This window comes from Mytilus galloprovincialis, chromosome 2 (assembly GCF_965363235.1).
Source record: "Mytilus galloprovincialis chromosome 2, xbMytGall1.hap1.1, whole genome shotgun sequence".
NCBI lineage: Eukaryota > Metazoa > Mollusca > Bivalvia > Mytilida > Mytilidae > Mytilus > Mytilus galloprovincialis.
The window spans coordinates 45,508,545-45,529,338 of record NC_134839.1 but is presented as its reverse complement, the minus strand read 5'-3'; the positions used below and the strand labels follow the sequence as shown (position 1 = coordinate 45,529,338).

At 31.9% G+C, this 20,794-nt stretch overlaps 1 protein-coding gene across 6 annotated transcripts in view; it reads right to left on the bottom strand.

Moving 5' to 3' along the window:
* Positions 1-20,794, bottom strand: part of LOC143063674 (uncharacterized) — a 57,053-nt gene that overhangs the window by 31,224 nt on the left and 5,035 nt on the right. For 3 of the 6 annotated variants that reach the window (XM_076235972.1, XM_076235978.1, XM_076235973.1), the window contains exons 2-5: positions 14,551-14,599; positions 12,388-12,464; positions 10,957-11,197; positions 1,213-1,431 (exon numbers count right to left, since the gene is read on the bottom strand). In XM_076235972.1, coding sequence (XP_076092087.1) covers positions 1,213-1,431; positions 10,957-11,197; positions 12,388-12,464; positions 14,551-14,599 — 586 coding nt within the window. Of the gene's footprint in view, positions 1-1,212; positions 1,432-3,489; positions 3,836-10,956; positions 11,198-12,387; positions 12,465-14,550; positions 14,600-20,794 lie in introns of those variants that run through there. The other 3 variants (XM_076235974.1, XM_076235975.1, XM_076235979.1) reach the window with 2 other exon arrangements.

The following is a 20,794-nucleotide window of genomic DNA, read 5'->3' as shown; positions in this document are numbered from 1 at the left end:
TATAACAGACTCCGCAATGACAAATGTAAAACAATTCAAACGAGAAAACTAACAGGCGTCATTTATGTACAAAACCATGAAAGAAAAACAAATATGATATACTATATACATATACCTATGACTGTTTTAATCTTATATAAAACAATGGAAATATTAGTTATTAATACTATACACTCGATTTATTTACCTCTAAGTGGTTATTTATTTACTTATTGACATGTGATATGACAAATGAGTAACTGACCTTTCAATCCTTAAAGAAAAACCAATGTCATAGTAAGACATACTGTTTGTACCGCTGTCTCAATATTAAAAAGGCATTTAATTAAAGTAAAGTATAGGTACAGGTCGCAAAATGTTGAAGTTCTTACAAAAAACCGCGTCTAGGTTGCATTTCTGTTAATATAGACAATGCCATTTCCCATAGGAACTCCCTTTGGACTAAAACTGTGATACTTTTACTATGAAGTTTCATGAAAAATTATATCCTAGAATAGAAAGTTGATATGCACTACTATTTTATTCAAAGGTCAAAACATAGGGTTGTGCGGCATATTTTCAACATTTATATGCCATGAACTGTTACAGTTAAAACTTATACTAAAATTGTGTGCTACCCCAACCTTTACTGTTTGCCTACTTCAGAATTCATTTTTCACCGCAATAATATGTTGTCTTTTTTATACTGGTATGTCTCTATGAGATGAAACATAGAGATCATGGGACCCAATTCAAATTATCTATGAATATTATATATCTCCCCAAAAGAGGAAGGCGGGGTTTGAGAAACAGCTGTATTTACAAAGTGCAACCTCTAACGTTCAACAACTAAACGAAATAATAGAGACAGTATACCAAGGCTGCATTCACAAATCACAAGTATGATAAACACATTTACATTTTTCACAGATATAGACAGTTTCTATGTAAAAAAGAAAGATTGAGTAAAACATGGCATTGTAGAACAAAACTTCTTTAAAATTTTAAAAGTTATAAGGACATTTGTTGTTAAAACTTAAGTTGTATGTCAAAATTAATTAACGTTAATAGTCCATTGAATTGGTCAATAAATCAGCAATTTTACTCATTGAAGTACAGAAATTGTTCCAAGCGGTGTCACTGCTAATTGTGCATACATATTTGTTTTCATTTTATCTTTATTTACTTGTTTCACTAAATTTAGCACTAATATCAAACAAACTTGTTACATACCTCCTTTATTAAACATTGATGACGACTTCTGTTGGTTGTTATCGGGTACTAGGTTCTGGTACGTCACTTGCGGAACAGGTACTTGTTGTATAATGTGTTGTAGGGGTGAGGGTTGTTGTTGTATCATTGGCTGCTGTGGTGCATTCATTATTGGAGGTAAATGGTATTGCCGAGGTGTGGCAATTGTGTGTTTAATTACGTGTTTCACTTGTGACATTTCTGAAACAAAAAGTAAATCATTATATAAAAAATAGTTGGCACAAATTTTGGATGTTTTTGTTTTGGTGGTCTTCAATTGATTTAGCAAGACCAGAGATTTGATTCCAGCGTCAGTGATAGTCCTAGGGGGGGGGGGGCGGTTACATCTTAACAATGTTAACATAAAGGCGATAAATAGTGATTGTTTTCAAATGAGGATTCGTGTGAACACTTCGAACCAAAATACATCTTTCTTGTATGCTCACATCTTGAAATCAGGCAGTTACTCAACTCCAGACGAAATTTCTTGATAATGATTTTTTTTGTTTTTTTGTTTTTTTGTTTTTGTTTTAAATGTGTCCTGCTTAAAAATACTTGTAGTCTGTAACGTAGTAAACTCTTGGTAAAAATGCATGAAAGAGAAGCAAATAAATTCAGGTACCTTAACATTTCACAGAATTCTATTATAAATATACTGTAAAATTTTCTTATAGACTTAGTAGGTACAGAATTTTCTTACAGTGTGTTTATAAGTTATAACAATATGTTTGTCTATATGAGGGAATAGATGTTACTTTAAAATTCTCGGATACAAACAATCTGATTGAATACATATCACATGTCCTGCAAACGAAATTAAACACAAGATCTGTATTTATTTCAACCAAATTGAGATTCAAACAAACACATTCTGCAACTGACATCATCCAAATTGATTATCAAAGTCATGACAAATTTACCATGTTTAGTTTAGTTTAAACATATTTATTTATAGTGGATTGGGAAACAAGTTTTTGCAACTTATATTAATCCCTTTCCACTTTGCGGGTGCGAGTGCTGCCTTGTAGCGGCATTAGCCTACTCTTTTTCGAAATCTACAAGGGTGTCTTTACCGTGCAAGAGATATGGCTCTCTCTTAACACGGGTCAGCCATTTATCGTCCCCTTCCGACGGACTATCATCGTTTCCTCAAGACCATTTACCATGTTTTAATGGAGATGTTTTCGGCAGACAGTAGAAATAGATATAGGTACCATTTAGCAGTGTATACCTCATTCATTCTTGTTTTATTCCTTATTATGACAACCAATGGGTCAATTTATTCACCTAATATTATGTTATTTTATTGGATTTGTTATTGTTCTTATTTGGTTTGTTAATTTTGTTGTTGTTTTAAATATGGGGGTCTTAAATGGTTGCAAATTACTTGTTTGTCATGTATTTATTTTTTAGAATATTAAAATAACTAAATAAGTATTGTCATTAGTGATGGCATGCCATATGAATTGTATTGTTTATTAAATTATAATCCTGGTTCCTTTGATAACTAATTATTGTGAGACCACACAAACACTCACATAACGATAAACAGATAGGTCAACGAATCATCATATGACTGAAATGGAAACAGGTTGAAGTAACAAAATATCACCATATAGCAACAAATGTTCCCGCACTGAACAATTTTAACGAGAACCTTTGTCAGTAGAGAAAACATTTAGAAAGCAACAAACAAATGTATTCATTGTAAGTTATAAAACCAAAAATTCGTTTTTCCTCAGAGGAAATCATAAAGGGGTATATAAAAAACTCGTTTTTCCTAAGATGAAATCATAAAGGGGTCAACAAATTCATAAGTAGTAAAAAAAGTCGTTTTTTCTCAAATCTTATAATTTTTCATCCCTGTAACGAGACAAGTCCTACCTTAAAAAAGGAAGCAAAATGTAAGGAGTGTCCGGATGCGATTGAACGACCGGCTATACATACAAATCCTAATTTGCGTACCAATAGACAAAAAATAAAGTAGCTGGATGACATGGTTAGAACTATTTATGTTTATGATCGGTTCATATTTAGAAATTTGTTCTTAGAAGTCCATGACTAATGAAAAAATACCCCTCCCAAAACTACTACCATTAAAAATTAAGTCAGGTATGCTGTATGCCCCTTCAAATCTGAAATTAATCAAAAATTTGGTATGATGTAAAACTATAAAACTACAAAATATAAAAGAAAAAACTCACAGAGCCAACCAAAGACAGAACTACGTTGTATTCATTGGTATAGATAAATTGTTACCTTGAGGCTCATTTCGGGCCCAGTCCTCGATGACGGCGTTCCCTGAATCGATTAACCATTGTTCCATTTCATTGTTAACAAATATTTTTTGACACAGTTCCTAATGAAAATGTACGTTAGAGAATAGCCTATTATTCTATTGTTTTATAACTTCTGCAACTCCTTAAATAATTCACATCTCACTCCGACCAGAATGGAACGTCTTGTAAGTGTATAAAGCACATCACCATAGCAAAATCATATTAAATAAATAATTTCCGGTACAATAGTTTCCTATATGTTAAATCTCATTTGCGAAATTGAAAACGAAAAAGGATCTTTTCACATGAATTTCAATACGTATACATGAATTTCAATACGTATACAAGAATTTCAATACATATATAGATGTTTATGTACTGTAAAGGGAAATACAAAAGGGTTGTCTTTCACAATGACAATTCAAATGTTTCACACTATAACAGATCAAATTATATAAACAGTTCTAAACATCATATCAATAGATTTCTTTTGGTCTACATACTTTTCTGATAAGTATACATAATTTTCATATGAATACTTAATACAGAATTCGAACAGCAAATATAATAGTCTACTCAAATTCAGTTCGTATTAATAATAACTTTTCAAATTTTCTTTAGAATTTTCTCATTTTATTGAAGAATCATACTTTTGTGGTGTTTAAATACCAAAGCAAAGGTGAAAAATATTTAAAAGGAGGGTTATTCTACTGCACATTGCCAAGGGATACCTATTTTATATGTTCATAGATGTAATTAATATACCTATTTACTAACTCTCGAAAAGTAAACTATCGGAAATATCAAAGGATATTTACGTTGTGGTTCTAAATAAAATGATTACGACGTTCTAAATATTCATAATAACTTCATTTCTAAATTATAATACTTTTCGGATTTTTAACAAATATGTTTTTTTTTAGTAAAATCGAATTCCATCCTCATCCTATATCAGAATTAAGAAGATGATGTATGGTTCCCAAGGAGACAACTATCCATCAGAAACGTAGATGATAACAACTTTATGTCAACGGAAGACTTTCAACAAAGAGCAAATCTCATATGACAAAGCGATCTATAAAAAATAACGACATGACAAATGTAATCGATTCAAACGCGAAAACAACCTAATTTATACACAAAACAATAATCGAAAGAAAAAAAAACAAATATCATCATATAGCAACAAACAGCAACCACTGAATTACAGACATCTTACTTGGAACAAACACATTGATGATGTGGCGGTGTTAAATACGTTTGTATTTATATGTTTACAGCCACCTTCCAATACCCGGGACAGTGGTGCAACAGAACAACATAAAAACAAACTATAAACATCTGATATAAACAAACCAGTATCACCTAGCAAAAGGTCAATGACAACTAATAAAAAAAGCAAAGACTAAGACTATCTTCATTCGTGAAATAAAAAGAAGACTATTTTTTACCACATGAATCAATTTTGATTTACTTCTAAACTGGTACCTTCCACTGCTGTTTGTAGATCACGAGGGTAAAATGTGCCTGACTACCAGTTACTATCACTGGATGATATAACAGTTGGACCTTTGCACATTTTTTACCTCCCGCAGGACATCGACCCTAAGCCAGCAATTCAACAACTAAATTTCTTATCGGAGAAGTCTAATTCAAGAAATATATAATCCGATTTTCTGTAGGAAATCGTCATTTCCGTATGTATACACCATTTCCAAAATCACTTATACATTTGAGCATCTATATATATATATATATATATAATTATATGAACAAGTCTAAATGGAAAACAAAGCTCAAACCTATGATTGCGTTGGATAAAAATCGCAATTGTTATATGTGTGGATGCAAAACAAATTTCTTGGTAGAGGGATCTCAATACAGCACAAACAACATTTCCAAAAGACCAAATAAGTGAAAAAGTACATTTTAACAAAACACTTTTAACTAGCAGGTTGAACAACGAATTTTCTTAAACCCTGCTGACTGTCATTGGCTTGGCGATTGTCAAATAATCGGATCACCAGATGCAACAAAATGAATCTTAATTATAAGTTTAATACGAAACAGAAAAAAATAAACTTGCAGAAAAAAGGTATACCGCAAACAAAAGGTGCAAAATTAGTACACCATAGTTGGATTTAGACAATTAATGTCTGTTCAGTGATGTTAGGAATCGAAACGGTATTTGGAAGGCCATATAATTTACCTAAATTTAGGATAGACTCTTGAATTTTGAAGAGTCGAAATAAGATGAACGAATCATATAAACACGAGGGCAAAAATAATATAAGCCCAAACGAAAAAAATATAAACAAGTTTAAATTGAAAACAACGTTCAAACCTATAATCGCGTTTGATAAAAAACGCAATTTTTATACGTGTGCAGGTTGTTGGAAGAGGGGTCTCAATAAAGCACAAAAATACAATTTACAAAAGACCAAAAATGTTTAAAAAAAAAAAGAATAAAAATAACAAAACGCATTTACATGTTATGTCACTTTTTAGTTTTTCCCTGTTACGAACATTTTAAAATAGGCATTTTGATAAATTCTCAAATGATATATTTTGAGTTAAGTAAATCTTAGTTCGAATTATCAAGTCTCTCAAATAAGTTTGGAGACCTCTGATTGTTGTTCAGTATTTACTTCATATGCCTTCTTAATCTGATGACTTTTTGGTACTGACGTGAACCAGATATAACAGGAGTTGCATAGAACATATACATCTATACAGACATGAATAACATAAAACAAGGGAAATGTGTGACTTTCAATCCTAATTTTTTGTCCGTCAACTTATTCGACAATAGTGATCGACAACCAGACAATAAAATGTTTATAGGAAAATATCTTATCTTGGGGATTATTTCTACTTATCAACTAGAGGTTAATGACGTTAAACGAGTTTGCTTTTAATTATACATGCAAGTCAGGGTTTCGTTTGGGCTGTTGGAAAAATACTTTTTAATTCATTTCATTGCTTTATTTTTATCTCTTTTTTTTAATAACAGAAAACGCATCAAACTCCTAACTAAGGTGTGTCAATTCCTTTACACATTCATTTCAGAACTAATAAAATACATAATTCTAGGCGAGAGATCGATCTGTATTGTTAAAAACCACATGTTCGATTATAATTTCATTTACTTCAATGCACTAGCAATCACAGTAACTATCAAACATGTTGTGGCCCATGAGATGTTGCGCAGGGAAAAAAGATGATGTCAACTGCATAAACAGGTTACAGTAGGAAGATTTCCAATAATGGCGTAATACAAATAACATGCTAATTCATTGACGAGGACCTTTAAAATTAGAAAATAAAGGTAACCTCCTCCATACATAGTGTTTCTCCTTATAAACATAGAAAGATGTGATAGGATTGCTAATGTAATAACTATATATAAATTTATCCACCAAAGACAACATGACGAGAATGTAAGCATTCGTTAGGTAACTATCAACTTTCAGCAAAGCCAATACCGTATAGTATAAAAATAAGATGTTGTATGATTGCCAATGAAACAACTATTGGATGTAAGCAGTTATAGGCTACTGAAGACCTTCAACAATGAGAAAAACTTACACCGTATTGTCGGTTTAAAAAGGCTCCGACATTCAAATCTGTAACAATTCAATTGAGAAAAAAATAACGGCCTAATGTGTAACAAAGCAGTTTACGAAAATGAAATATGGCAGACATGAACCAACAACACACTGAACTACAAACTCCTGACTTGGAAGAGGAAGTAAGCTATAAAAGGCCACTGACATGACAAAAAAATGAAACATTCCAAAAACAACAACTGATGACCAGATTTATATATAAAACAATAAACGGAAAAAACGATGTCGACCAAAACACGAGGTACATCATGTTAGCAAGTGTTTAACAGCACAACAAAAATAAACATATTAAAATCAGTTAAAAAAATACTGGACTCACAAGAACGACACAAAGCACATAATTAAATAAACTAAAGACACAAAGAATAGATACATAATTTTTCGGAGCAACAGAAAGCTAGTTCAAAACTTATTATAGCTAATAAATATATCAATGTTTTCCATACATAAATATCAAGCTATCAGTACACATCCAATGCAAGCCATGGAATATTGTATACTTGTAAACTGGGAGATACATACTCCAAATACGGCCATTGCTAGAATGTTACATAGAAATGGAAAGTTCAAAACTGAAAAGTTTTGTTCTGAAACGACCCTCTTTGTCAATTTTTATATGAATATTAATAACTTAACTGTATTTGATGTATCAAATTGAAATGTTCTAAACATTGAATATTTTACCGACATGTTACCATCTATATAGCGGAACATAAATTTAAAGGATTATGCTAGATTTCTATTCATTCTTCATGAGAAGATATTTATTAGAACTAGAGGCTGTAAAGAGCCTGTGTCGCTCACCTTGGTCTATGTGAATATTAAACAAAGGACGCAGATGGATTCATGACAAAATCGTGTTTTGGTGATGGTGATGTGTTTGTACATCTTACTTTACTGAACATTCTTGCTGCTTTCAATTATCTGTATCTATAATGAACTTGGCCCAGTTAAGTTTCAGTGGAAAATGTTAGTAAAAATTTACAAATTTTATGAAAATTGTTATATATTGACTATAAAGGACAATAACTTCTTAAGGGGATCAATTGACCATTTTGGTCATGTTGACTTATTTTTAGGTCTTACTTTGTTGTACATTATTGCTGTTTACAGTTTATCTCTATCTTTAAAAATATTCAAGATAATAACAAAAAAAGGCAAAATTTCCTTAAAATTACCAATTCAGGGACAGCAACCCAACAACCGGTTGTCTGATCCATCTGAAAATTTCAGGGCAGATAGATCTTGACCTGATGAACAATTTTTTATCCCATGTCAGATTTGCTCTAAATGCTTTGGTTTTTGAGTAATAAGCCATAAACTGCATTGTACCCCTATGTTCTATTTTTAGCCATGGTGGCCATCTTGGTTGGTTGGCCGGGTCACCGGACACATTTTTTAAACTACATACCCCAATGATGATTGTTGCCATGTTTGGATTAATTTGGCCAAGTAGTTTCAGAGGAGAAGATTTTTGTAAAAGATTACTAAGATTTACGAAAAATGATTAAAAATTTACTATAAAGGGCAATAAGTCCTAAAGGGATCAACTGACCATTTCAGTCATGTTGACTTATTTGTAAATCTTACTTTGCTGAACATTAATACTATTTACAGTTTATCTCTATCTATAATAATATTCAAGATAATAACCAAAAACAGCAAAATTTTCATAAAATTACCAATTCAGGGACAGCAACCCAACAACGGGTTGTCCGATTCATCTGAAAATTTCAGGGCAGATTTGCTCTAAATGCTTTGGTTTTTGAGTTATAAGCCAAAAACTGCATTTTACCCCTATGTTCTATTTTTAGCCATGGCGGCCATCTTGGTTGGTTGGCCGGGTCACCGGACACATTTTTTAAACTAAAGACCCCGATGCTGATTGTGGCCAAGTTTGGTTAAATTTGGCCCATTAGTTTCAGTGGAGAAGATTTTGTAAAAGTTAACGACGACAGACGACGACGGACGACGGACGCCAAGTGATTAGAAAACCTCACTTGGCCCTTTGGGCCAGGTGAGCTAAAAAGGAACAAGTCTGCTAAATGAGCACAGTTGGTTTCTATAAGAATGCCGATTTTCCCTCCTAAAATACGTCCTCCAAACACAATTGTCAATAAAAAAATTCAAGCATTTCGATGATGTCAGTTTTACAGAATGTTTTTGAATTAAAAAGGTTTTTGAAAAGAATAACATATCTCTTCCAATTATCTACATTTGCCATTTTTTTATGCGACAAAGTTGGGCTATTGAGTTTTTCAAAATATCTGTAAGTTAAGAATGGGATATACTGGTGTCAAATACTATCACAATAGGTTAGGTAAGTATTTTCAAAATACGATTTGGTATGACTGCCAATGAGACAACTCTCCACAAAAGACACATGACACATAAATTAACAAATATAGGTCACCGTAAAGAATTCATGAATGAGCAAAGTCCATACCACCTAGTCAGCTATAAAAGGCCCCGTAATAACATACGTAAAATAATTCGAACGAGAAAACTAACGGCCTGAGTTATGTACAAAATAATGAACGAAAAACATGGAACACAGCAAAGATAAAAGATTATCAAGTTCTTCGTTTTGGGTTGAAATTCCAGAGGAGCATAGAACAGACCTATGATTGTCCGGGATTTCCTTACAGGGAGTAAATGCTGAGTTTCCAAGTGAATTTTCAATACATGTACCTGGTTCCGTTATCCGATTTACACATACCAACGATGTTCTTCTGGGCCTTATTTGTGAGGGAAACAACATATTTGTCACGGAGGTAAGACATGTGTTTTGGACTGTTTGAGTCTTTGAAGAAAGATGTAGATCCCATAGCCCCTGGGATGAGAGTCATATTCATTCTTGCGTTTAGTCCATTGCCTGGCATATATCTCGACTGAATATATTAGAATGTCATACTGGTAAGTTCGCCAGAAATAACGTGTTTAATAGGATAAATATGAATGAGTTGCAATTAGGAGTTTTAGACTTGAATTCGTCAATATTAAGATCTTGCTACCCCATGTTTTTAATCGCATTTAGGATGGTATACTAGTAGGTATAAAATATGATAGGAACCGGTTGATCTTTATTAGGTATTTTTGATTGATCTGATTTATGATCAAGGACAAATAATTGATGGCATCAGATCTTTGTTTTCAAAGTAAAGTATACTTTTTATGCAAACATTACCGATCATGCGAGTCCAAACTTAGTCAAAATGGTACATAGGTAACAGGATATATCGTAAATGTTCCAGATTAGACGACTTTTCTGATATTTTAGGATCTAAGATCGTGCTTAACATATTAGTTGAGATATAAAAAGGCATATAAAACGATTTGGCAGAAAGTATGTTGCTTCTGATAAATGGGTTGATGCCAATTAATAAAAACTGAAATTGTCACGTTTGTGCTAGATTGTAGTTTGAAGTCGTCGATCTATGCCAATTTCGAGAAAAATATATAGATTTCAAACACGCTTTTCTAAATTTGTGACAATTCTGAAAAATTGTCTGTTGATTGTTGAGTTGCTATACCTATTAAACTTTCTATACATATCGAAGACGAAACCTAAATGAGGGCACATTTACAACATTATATTATCTCTTTTAACATATAATAATCCATTTTGATTGACTAACTAGACACTTTGGTTAAATTGCACACATAATGAAGCGTGTCCTTAACTTTTTTCATGACATTTTTAAATACTGATCTTACAATGATTCTTTGATCTGCTTTACATATTTGGTTTAGGCGAATCATTATGTAGTACACTTTTATTGACCTTTTGTATTTTAAATACGCATAGTTAACTGTACCTTCATTATCACCATAGAGAGGTTGTTGGTAGTTAACCTCACCTTTATTATCACCATAGAAAGGTTGTTGGTAGTTATCTCGTTCTCGGTATGTGTAATCTCCATTGTTTCTGTTAAAATCTGGAAGTGAGCGTCGTGAGGGCGGAGGTTGTACGGGGGACGGAGTATACCGCCGTCTAGCACTATATGATCTCGGTCGACGGTTATCCGCTACCGAGGTGTGATTTACTATTTGTTCACGCTACAAAAGAAATGATTTAATTAAGTTATTTTGTTTTTGTGAAAAATGAAATATATTTCACCAGATATGTAATATTCAAGAAGTCCTAGAATCATCTTAAGTTCAAGCAACTGCACTGATGGCATATTTGTTTCATTTCTCAAAAATGCAAAACACATTCAGGCGGTTGCAAACTGCAAATTTGTTAGATATTTATCATTAGAGACTTCGTGCATTCTGCATTATACCAAAGGGAAAATAACACATCATCTTTACCCCAAACAGACGGGTTTTTATTAAAGAAAAGGTTTAACATTATCTGTAATCTTGAAACGTTTAAAATTGTGGCATTTTAGTTTCTTTAGATACAGGACACAGGCACTTGTCTCTCAAAAACATATATACCTTAATAGAACAGGTGAAAATATAATCATTGATAGAGCTTATAAGTGACACAAAGGGAGAGAAAATATCAGAAACAAGTGCCTGTGAGATATTCCAATCTCTGAGAGTACAGAAGAAGTACTCAATATTTTATCATATTAGAATATCACAAATGGGGCATGATATTTGTTTTATAACCACAAAATAACTATCGTGAAAAAAAAACCCAATTGAGTATAAAATGCAAATCCACATCTTTAATAACTTTGAATTTAGCCAGGCTTAAGATAGAACAGTTCAAATCATTTGTAATATCTATACAAACATGTATACATGGCTTTTATTTTTGTCCATCTGATGAGTTAAGCCTTTTCCAACTGAGTTTTATAGTTCGTTCTTATGTTGTACTGTTATACCACTGTCCAAGGTTAGGGGGAGGGTTGGGATCCCGCTAACATGTTTAACCCCGCCACATTATTTATGTATGTGCCTGTCCCAAGTCAGGAGCCTGTAATTCAGTGGTTGTCGTTTGTTTATATGTTACATATTTGTTTTTCGTTCATTTTTTTACATAAATAAGGCCGTTAGTTTTCTCGTTTGAATTGTTTTACATTGTCTTATCGGGGCCTTTAATAGCTCACTATGCGGTATGGGCTTTGCTCATTGTTGAAGGCCGTACGGTGACCTATAGTTGTTAATGTCTGTGTCATTTTGGTCTTTTGTGGATAGTTGTCTCATTGGCAATCATACCACATCTTCTTTTTTTATATATAAGCAGATTTTTTTTAACTTAAAGAAAGCAACTGTTTGTAATCAGTAAAGTTTACCCTAATTTTGTCTAGTAGTTCTTGTCTTCTTAACATTGCCTGCTGAAGACGTAATTGTTCATCGACATCATTTGCACCTATAACATATTAGGTATACATCAAATCAATGTAATGTTATACAGAACTGATAGATGAATAATAGCTATATTTCTATAAATCGCCAATTCGGTAAACAAAATATAAATTTATGTATACTTTTATAGGATGATTGAGTAATAAACAAGAGGTTCTAAAGGGCCTGTGTCGCTGACCTCAGTCTATGTGCATCCTCCTTGACCATGGACCCATCCAACATTGAGGACAAGAATAATATTTATGAAAAATATTTTTTTTTATCATCTTGTATGGCTGGTCATTTTTCTGTTTACAGTTTCTGCCTACCATTAGTTGTTGTCCAAAAAAAAATAAGGGTATAAAGGTCTATAAATCCAAAAAATAAGTCCACATTTCTCACTTAAAGATCTTGTCTTACTTTTCATGTTTGGTCTTCTAATTATTAAGTGTGTATCTTTCTATCATAATTTTAAAGATGACAGGCAAAGACGGAAAATATCATTGTAATCGACATTAAAGAGCGATAACTCATATAATGTGTCAACCGACAATTTCGGCTTCTTGACTTATTTGTAGATTCAATATTGCTGATCATCTTGGCTTGTGTAAGTTTTCATATATCTATTATAGTTTTTCTGTTATAAGACAAAAGCAATAATAGTAAAAATCTATATTAAAGGGCAATAACTCCAATTAAAAGTCGTCTCACGACGATTTCGCGTATGATATCTTATATGAAGATATTTTCTTGCTGATGATTTAAGCTTTTTAAAGTTTCTCTATTTAGCAATAATAATTTTCAAGATAATAGGTAAAATGAAAAAAATGTGTAATTTAAGGGAAATATCTCCTATAAAAAATCAGCTGACAGTTTTGATGGAAGAGGAAAAATGATAGATCTCTCGAGTCACCATTTTGGACATATCTTCCCCTGTTAGAATTTCTCTATGCAAAACTTTTTCAAGATAAAAGAAAAAAACTTTCATCTTAATCCTATATTCTTTTTTAAGTCATGCCAGCTATTTTGGTTATCTAGCGGGGTCACTGGACACCTTTTTCAAACGAGATGCACTAATAATGGTTGTGGCCAAGTTTAGTTAAATTCGGGTGTGCAGTTTCAGAGACGATTTTTGTATTAATTTACAACGACGGAAACCAACAGATGAGAAAAGTTCACTTGGTTCTTGGTCCAAATAAGCAAAAAGAGCATAGGGTATTTAAACCCCACTGCTGATTTGACTTTTTCAATACTAGTTTTATCGACAGTGATCGTTTATAATGATTACTAAGTTGTTTGTCCTTCGAGAAATTTGTTCTGATGGCAGAGCACTATACAATTTTGCATTTTTTTCACGACTTTGCGCTGCCTGTTTGACTTGTTAACGGTTGCCATTGTATATGTGTGTGTAGTTGGTTTACTGTCTCATGGACATGTCCTCTGGAATTATAAGATTATCTAATTACATTAAAATATATTTAATGGTTGTTTTTATTAAGGCATCAAAAGATTTTTTATCTACATGTATGTGTCATTCTTAAGTAAAATAGAATGATATATCATTGTTTTTTGCTATGGCAACAACATTATTATGGGGTAGGCAGAGAGCAGAGTACTGAAATTTTCTTATCACTTAAAATAGTCGATCAACATTGATTTTCCAGATGAAGCGTCTGATATACTACGTATGACATGAATGTCACTAATCTCCAATCAAAAATGAAGATGCCAAATATTACAACGTTGATTTTTTTTTAGTATATACTGAGGGACATATTAATTAAGGTCCACAAATATGATTGACTTTCGAACTAAGCAAATATATTGCAGGCGTAAACTTTTGATCCCATAAAACTTCAACTATGCTGGCGCGAGAGCTTAAAATTTCTATTTCCAAGATATGTTCGTTTCCCAGGAACATAACTCCCCATTTTTTTAAATCATATGAGAACGCTTACCATGTCGGACGGATTAACAGACGGACGGATAACAACATTTCTATATTCCCCGCTCATTTCCATGGAGGGATTTTTTTTTACCAAATACTTTCATGCGAGCTTCTTATTTCAAAAATTAACTATGTTTAGCTACTTTGGCAAAATGTAACTTACTTTCTGTCGAGCTAGGTCTATTCAACTTTTCTCTTTCGTTTGCGATTTTCTGTATAAAAGAAATTAATCTTCAAGTAGTCATATGATAATAGAAAAAACAGCAATAATATTTTGAGAAATTAACAATTAAACAAAAAAGATATCGTAACATAAAAAAATCAGCTAGAAAGCCACGTACGTGGATTGTCGTTGTTGACACTTATGTCTTTCTATATGTATTTTTTCTTTGTAGCGGTCTCAACTGGAAATGGCGCAAATGAATTTGATCGTTATTCATAAACATAACTTCTCTATGGAGTTTAAATGGTTTTTAGTGGTATTGGCGATTTCAATTATTGTGTTATAATTTTACTGCAATGTAAATGTAAAAAGATATATATAATAAAAAAAATAACTATAAGACATTTAGAATCGTTTTCACAACAATGTGGACGAGAGCAGTTTTAGTGGGCTCAAATCCCCCAAGTATCTCTAATTCTTACATAATGGTTGTGTCATTTAAATTCGTGATAGTTAGCTTTTCACAATCCGCTCGTATTATCTTCTTAGCTTTTCCAGCTTTAAAAAATTACACGTCGCCTTTTCCAATCTGATTTTTTAAACCTCATTTACTATAGAAACCCAAAACGAACCCCCTTTTGTTTTACAGACGACGATATGTTGAGCAATGTCATTCACACATACTAGCTACCTTTCGTTGTGTTTTGAGTGCAGTTAGTGCTTTATTAACCGTGTAAATTGTTTCAAAAAAAATAAAAATAGGCAGCATCCAAACTAATAGAATGACGTCATTTTGTAATTAAATTCAAAATGCAAAAACCTAGTTGATAGAAAAAATGATATGAAATAAGAATAATACTAGCTAATGGACTATGAAACGTTTAATAACTCTTTTGGTAAATGTGCATTGCATAACTTAACATTAAAGAATCGGTCTTTAAATTATCGATGCAACAAATATTTTAAAAAAACACATTAAAAATGATATGTACTGAATATGACGCATTAAAATAAAAATCAATGTTTATTAAAATTAAAACGATTATTTGTTCATCTCCTGCAGAGCATTCTGGGTTCAACAAACAAAATATTACAATGCACCAAATCATTATAATCTCTTTCAACAAAAGTTAGGCACTACTGAATATAATTACTTACCCAATAGATTCCCCCTAGTACAAATCGGAAATCCAATATCAACTGTAGAAATATGAATTCTTATTTATTCTTATTTAATCCAGTTCAAAAAGGATTATTATACTAAAACAGAATTTGAAAAATGAGAATATAGGGAGCCAAAAACAGGCTTTATCGTACCTTGTCCTTTGTATATTCGGAGAATTTCGGATTGTACTTAATTTCTAGACGGAATGGGAATTTTTCTATAAACTATAGTCAGTATGATTCTGGGTTGTACTGAATTGAAATATTTTTTAAATTCTAAAACAGTGATAATAGGAAAACAACAGAAATCACTAATGAAATGCCACTTATCTATAATACATTTCAAAGAAAATATCTGCGAAAACTACATAAAAGTTTTTTGAAATTCTTTTGAAATGGTTTAGAGAAAACCTTTTCAAGACTTTTGGTATAATGAGATGATGTGTGTGATGGTGTGTGTGATGGTGTGTTTGGAGTTGTCAATTTAATGGAATTTTATGTGACTGTCGTACAAGTGAGAGGTTTATCTAGCTATAAAACCAGGTTTAATCCAACATTTTTACATAAGAAAATGCCGGTGCGAAGTCAAGAATATGACATATGTAATCAATTCGTTTGATGTGTTTTAGCTTTTGATTTGGCGATTTGATTAGGGACTTTCCATTTGAATTTGCCTCGGAGTTCGATATTTTTATCATTTTACTTTTTAAGGGGGAGTCTACTGAATTGAATATTCATTTTCACCTGTAGCTAAGTCAGCTTTGAACTAATACAGTCAGGATTCTATTTCGTCAAAATTATCTCCCAATAACGCCAGTTCATTTTCACAATCGTAGAAATGGAAGCCATTGTAGCGATGATGTGCTGCCAATTTTGCTGTTGAAAACCGAGAAATTTATCCACATAGCACCATTACGATCCTTATATGTCAGTTGTATTTTAAAAGACAAATTTATCTACTAGCTAATGAGCATCAGTTAATGATCTTGTCTGCATTGATTCAACTTAAAACTATTGTCTGATCGGTTGTCAGGTGGAATTTTCGAAAATTCTTAAACATTTAAAAATATTCTAATTAAATATTTCGAGGAAGGGCAGACTAGATTTGTTTAGTGGTTGAAGACTATAAACCCTAGTTATCCCATGCAATTTTTTTTTTTTTTTTTTTTTTGAAGATAGGCATTTTCATCATCTAACTTGAAAGACTGTCGTCAAGTACTTTTAGTAAAATAATAGCTATTCGAACACACCTACTCTATTTTTGTGATTCACCAGATAGGTATTTCACTTGACCCATATATTTCATCTTTAAGTACTGTTTATCTTTTTTATGTTATAACGTCAACCTGTAGCTTTGATATATAAAAATGATAGAATCTGAAGCGAGATGATGTATCAAATAGTCTTGCTTTGTACGTTTTCAAGGCAAAATATTTAACTCAAACACGCCTTTACATAAAAATGTGTACTCGATTATCTTTTTTCGATACAATTGTTACCCATTTTTTGGAATTTTTTCTTGAGTCAAATAAGGGAAGGGCAGACACGAAAATTACTGAACTAATAGATTGATATGTTCTCCGTCCGTGGTAAAAAGAAATAAAATCAGAGGTTACGCATTTTCTACATCCAACTTGATAGATACCCATGTCGTCGACTTGATACGAATTGTTCTGCTTAACTATGTAATAGATAAATTGAAAACTTATGCAAATGGTGTTTTTCAAATAAAACACTTCGAATTGAGAAGAAAATTGTCATTTTATTTGTTTCTTTTAACTTTTTTGTAACTATAGTAAACATTACAGTAAGCATGTATCGCCTTCTCTAACGAAGGGCTTCGATTCTTTTGTTCTATTTCAACTGGGTTTCCGCCTGAATAAGAGAGTTGCAAAAATGTTTAACCCTGTCACATTCTATGTATGCCTGTCCCAAGTAACGACCCTGTAATTTAGTGGTTATCGTTGGTTGTTGACTATCATACTTGTTTTTTTGTTTGTTGTTTTGTACATAGATATAGGAAGATGTGGTGTGAGTGTCAATGAGACAACTCTCCATCCAAATAACAATTAAAAAAAAAGTAAACCATTATCCCACGCGACATATCAGGAACAGGAGCGATGAGAGATCGGTTTTTAATTAGATTGGTATACATTCCAACCATATATACGGCTTTTTGGTCGGAACATGGAATTATAACATTTTATGTCTTAACTACAGTATCGTTATAGATAGTAGCCCGTTTACTACTTATGAGATGATTTTCATGAAACATCTAAAGAAAATCACCTGAATAATCCTAAAATGATTTATGATCAAATTAAAGTTGGTCCTCAATACAAAATGAAATCCTCCCTATTATACACTCATGATACAGATGGATTGAATGGCTGAAAGGCACCATGATAATCAGCAATATCAATTGGATTTATTTTTCAAGTTAACACTAAATATGTTAAGGATATTCTAATATAAAAAAATCAAATGTTTCTGGATGTCAAGTAAACTTCATATACTAGGTTTCTGACGATTAATAATACAAAGTACTTTTGAAATTCACACACACAACCACTTTAGTCTTGCAAATATTTTTAAAGTGCTTCTTGTCCTCAGCTTTAATGTTTATTTAACATAGGGACCTAATCTATTTACTTGAGGTGGTATTTTTCTGATCCCTATTTAAATCCAAATAAAAAACGTTTTTATCTTCTAATAGATCATAGCAAGCCATGTTTTCTGGTATCCAGGAATATTTGAGCATGTCAACCATATTTTTTTCAAAATTCCTCGTTCATTTTTATCCAGAGAAGAGTAACTATGTTCGATCGATAATCAACTGAATGTTTTTACGAGTCAATCAGTTCATTTTTTTCTATTAAAAGAGACTTTAGAGGGTGGATTGTCAACGTATATTTGTTCCGCCTAACAGGTGACTTCTGTTCGAATGAGAGTTGTTGCTTTTGGAGATTGTTGTAATGGCAGTAGTGATAGTAGGAGTAATGAATCAAAATGATGCATATCATATATCAGGACCAAATAGTTAGTAGCTGCTAAAATATGTAACGCCGCTATAAATTTCATGCGTTAGAAGCGATTTTCTGGATTTCACCTTCATCAGGAACGCAGAAAGCCATTTGAGAGCTAATAATGTATAAAAACCTAAACAGTTGGAAGGTTTATGACCGAAATTGACACTAAATCAAAACCGATATGCATAATTTCAGTCAAATTGTATATTTCTCGAACTGTTAATTGTAACATTGGTTGCTGGGTGATATTCATATTAATTTTGTTTTAAGCCATAAACTATTTTAATACTTCAAGTTGGTCAGTATTTCCCCCTGGATCTTCATGTTCTGTTTCAACTTGTTATGGGTACGTAATAATAAATTAAATTCCATCAGTAATATTATTTGTATATACTTCTAAAGTCATCCATTATTTGCGGGCTATACCCTCGAATGTAATCCTTTACTCGATTAAATATCTTCTCATGTCACCCGCCATGTGATTAAAGACCTGTGGATTAAACAATATGAGATATCAGGTTCACTTGTTCTGTACGAGCTCATGAAATACATTGCAAACCTAAGGCTAATGGTTGGGGACAACACTAGTATTCCACAGTCTAGTTCTGTTGATGAAAAAGCTAAAATTAATTTGTGTGCTAAACATATGGTATAAAGTATACTGTCTACTTTTCACTATTTGGTGATATATTGCTATTTTCGACAACTTTAACTTATTGTCCAACTTCGATGCGATAAAATCTTTGACTCTCTCTTTCTCTTTCTCGATCGATTGAATTTATTTTAAGGGAACTTTCAATTATGCTACAAACTGAAAATTTGAGAGGCATTCTTCTATATTCTAATTTATTTTTTTTGTAATTTTTAAACAGAGGTAGAATAGTTACAATAGATTCATCCTTCTTATAAAAGTGTTGATGGGTACTTAAAGCTTTACTCATCCTAATATTTCATATTCTATTTTTAAATGACATTTTTGACATTGTTCCTCTTCTACTGTTTATGTCTATTGCTGTGCCCCGTGCAGACTGTAATTATTCAATTTTTGTTTTTTTTTTAATTTGTTTCTTCGTCGTCTGAACATTTATTCATGTTAGCCAAATCTAAGTTTATTTATCAATATTAAAACTTCAAAGAGCTCGCTCATTGTTCAATACTTTCTTCTCGCTTATTTACTTTACGAACTATTCTTGTATGTATTTTATAATATTCACCATGACATGCATTCAACAAATGTACAAATAATACCGTCATATTTCAAATAATGATGAATTCTCTTTCTTAAGATACAAAGATACGTACTGCTATATACTACGCATTAAAATTCAATTTCATTCAAAAGTTCATTTAAACCGATAAAGGGTTCTAAAAGAGGCTCAAACAAGGTTGTCTTAATGATGTGTTGTTTTGTTATTATCGTAGTTATTGTTATCATGGTAAACACATATAAAGTCAAATGTCCATATCTTATTTCTTAGGTTGATAACAGTATAATAATCTACATATGAATTGTTCTTTAAACTCACAAATAAAGGCAATATGTGTACTACTGTGGACTGACATTCATACAGCTTCTCTCTTATTTAACAGACAATAAAGTTCTGACAAACCTTAAAAGAACAGGGAAATTTACTCTTGGTTTAAATGGTATATTTTTTAATGTTCAATAACAGTACTGTAGTTTTGCCTCTAAAATTCCATTTAAGTAACGCATTTTTCGGCATTTGTTATGCTCTTTTGCAATATTATATATTTATATGTTTCTATAAACATTTAACAAATTGATTAAAGTCGGAAAATTTGAAATATATAAAGCACTCTAATGTCAAAATTCAGCAGACATTATTGGTACTAATTTCCCCTAAGGACTGAAAGATGGCATTTCTCGAATTTATAAGTTTAAATCTCAAATAAAATATTTAAGGAAAATGGTTAAAAGACGAACAACACCATGGTAAAAGAAAACGAAATACAACCTGCCATTCACAAATCTTTATAAATGTTAACCTACAGATATTTCGAAAAATTAAAATGAAATTTATGTCCCTTAT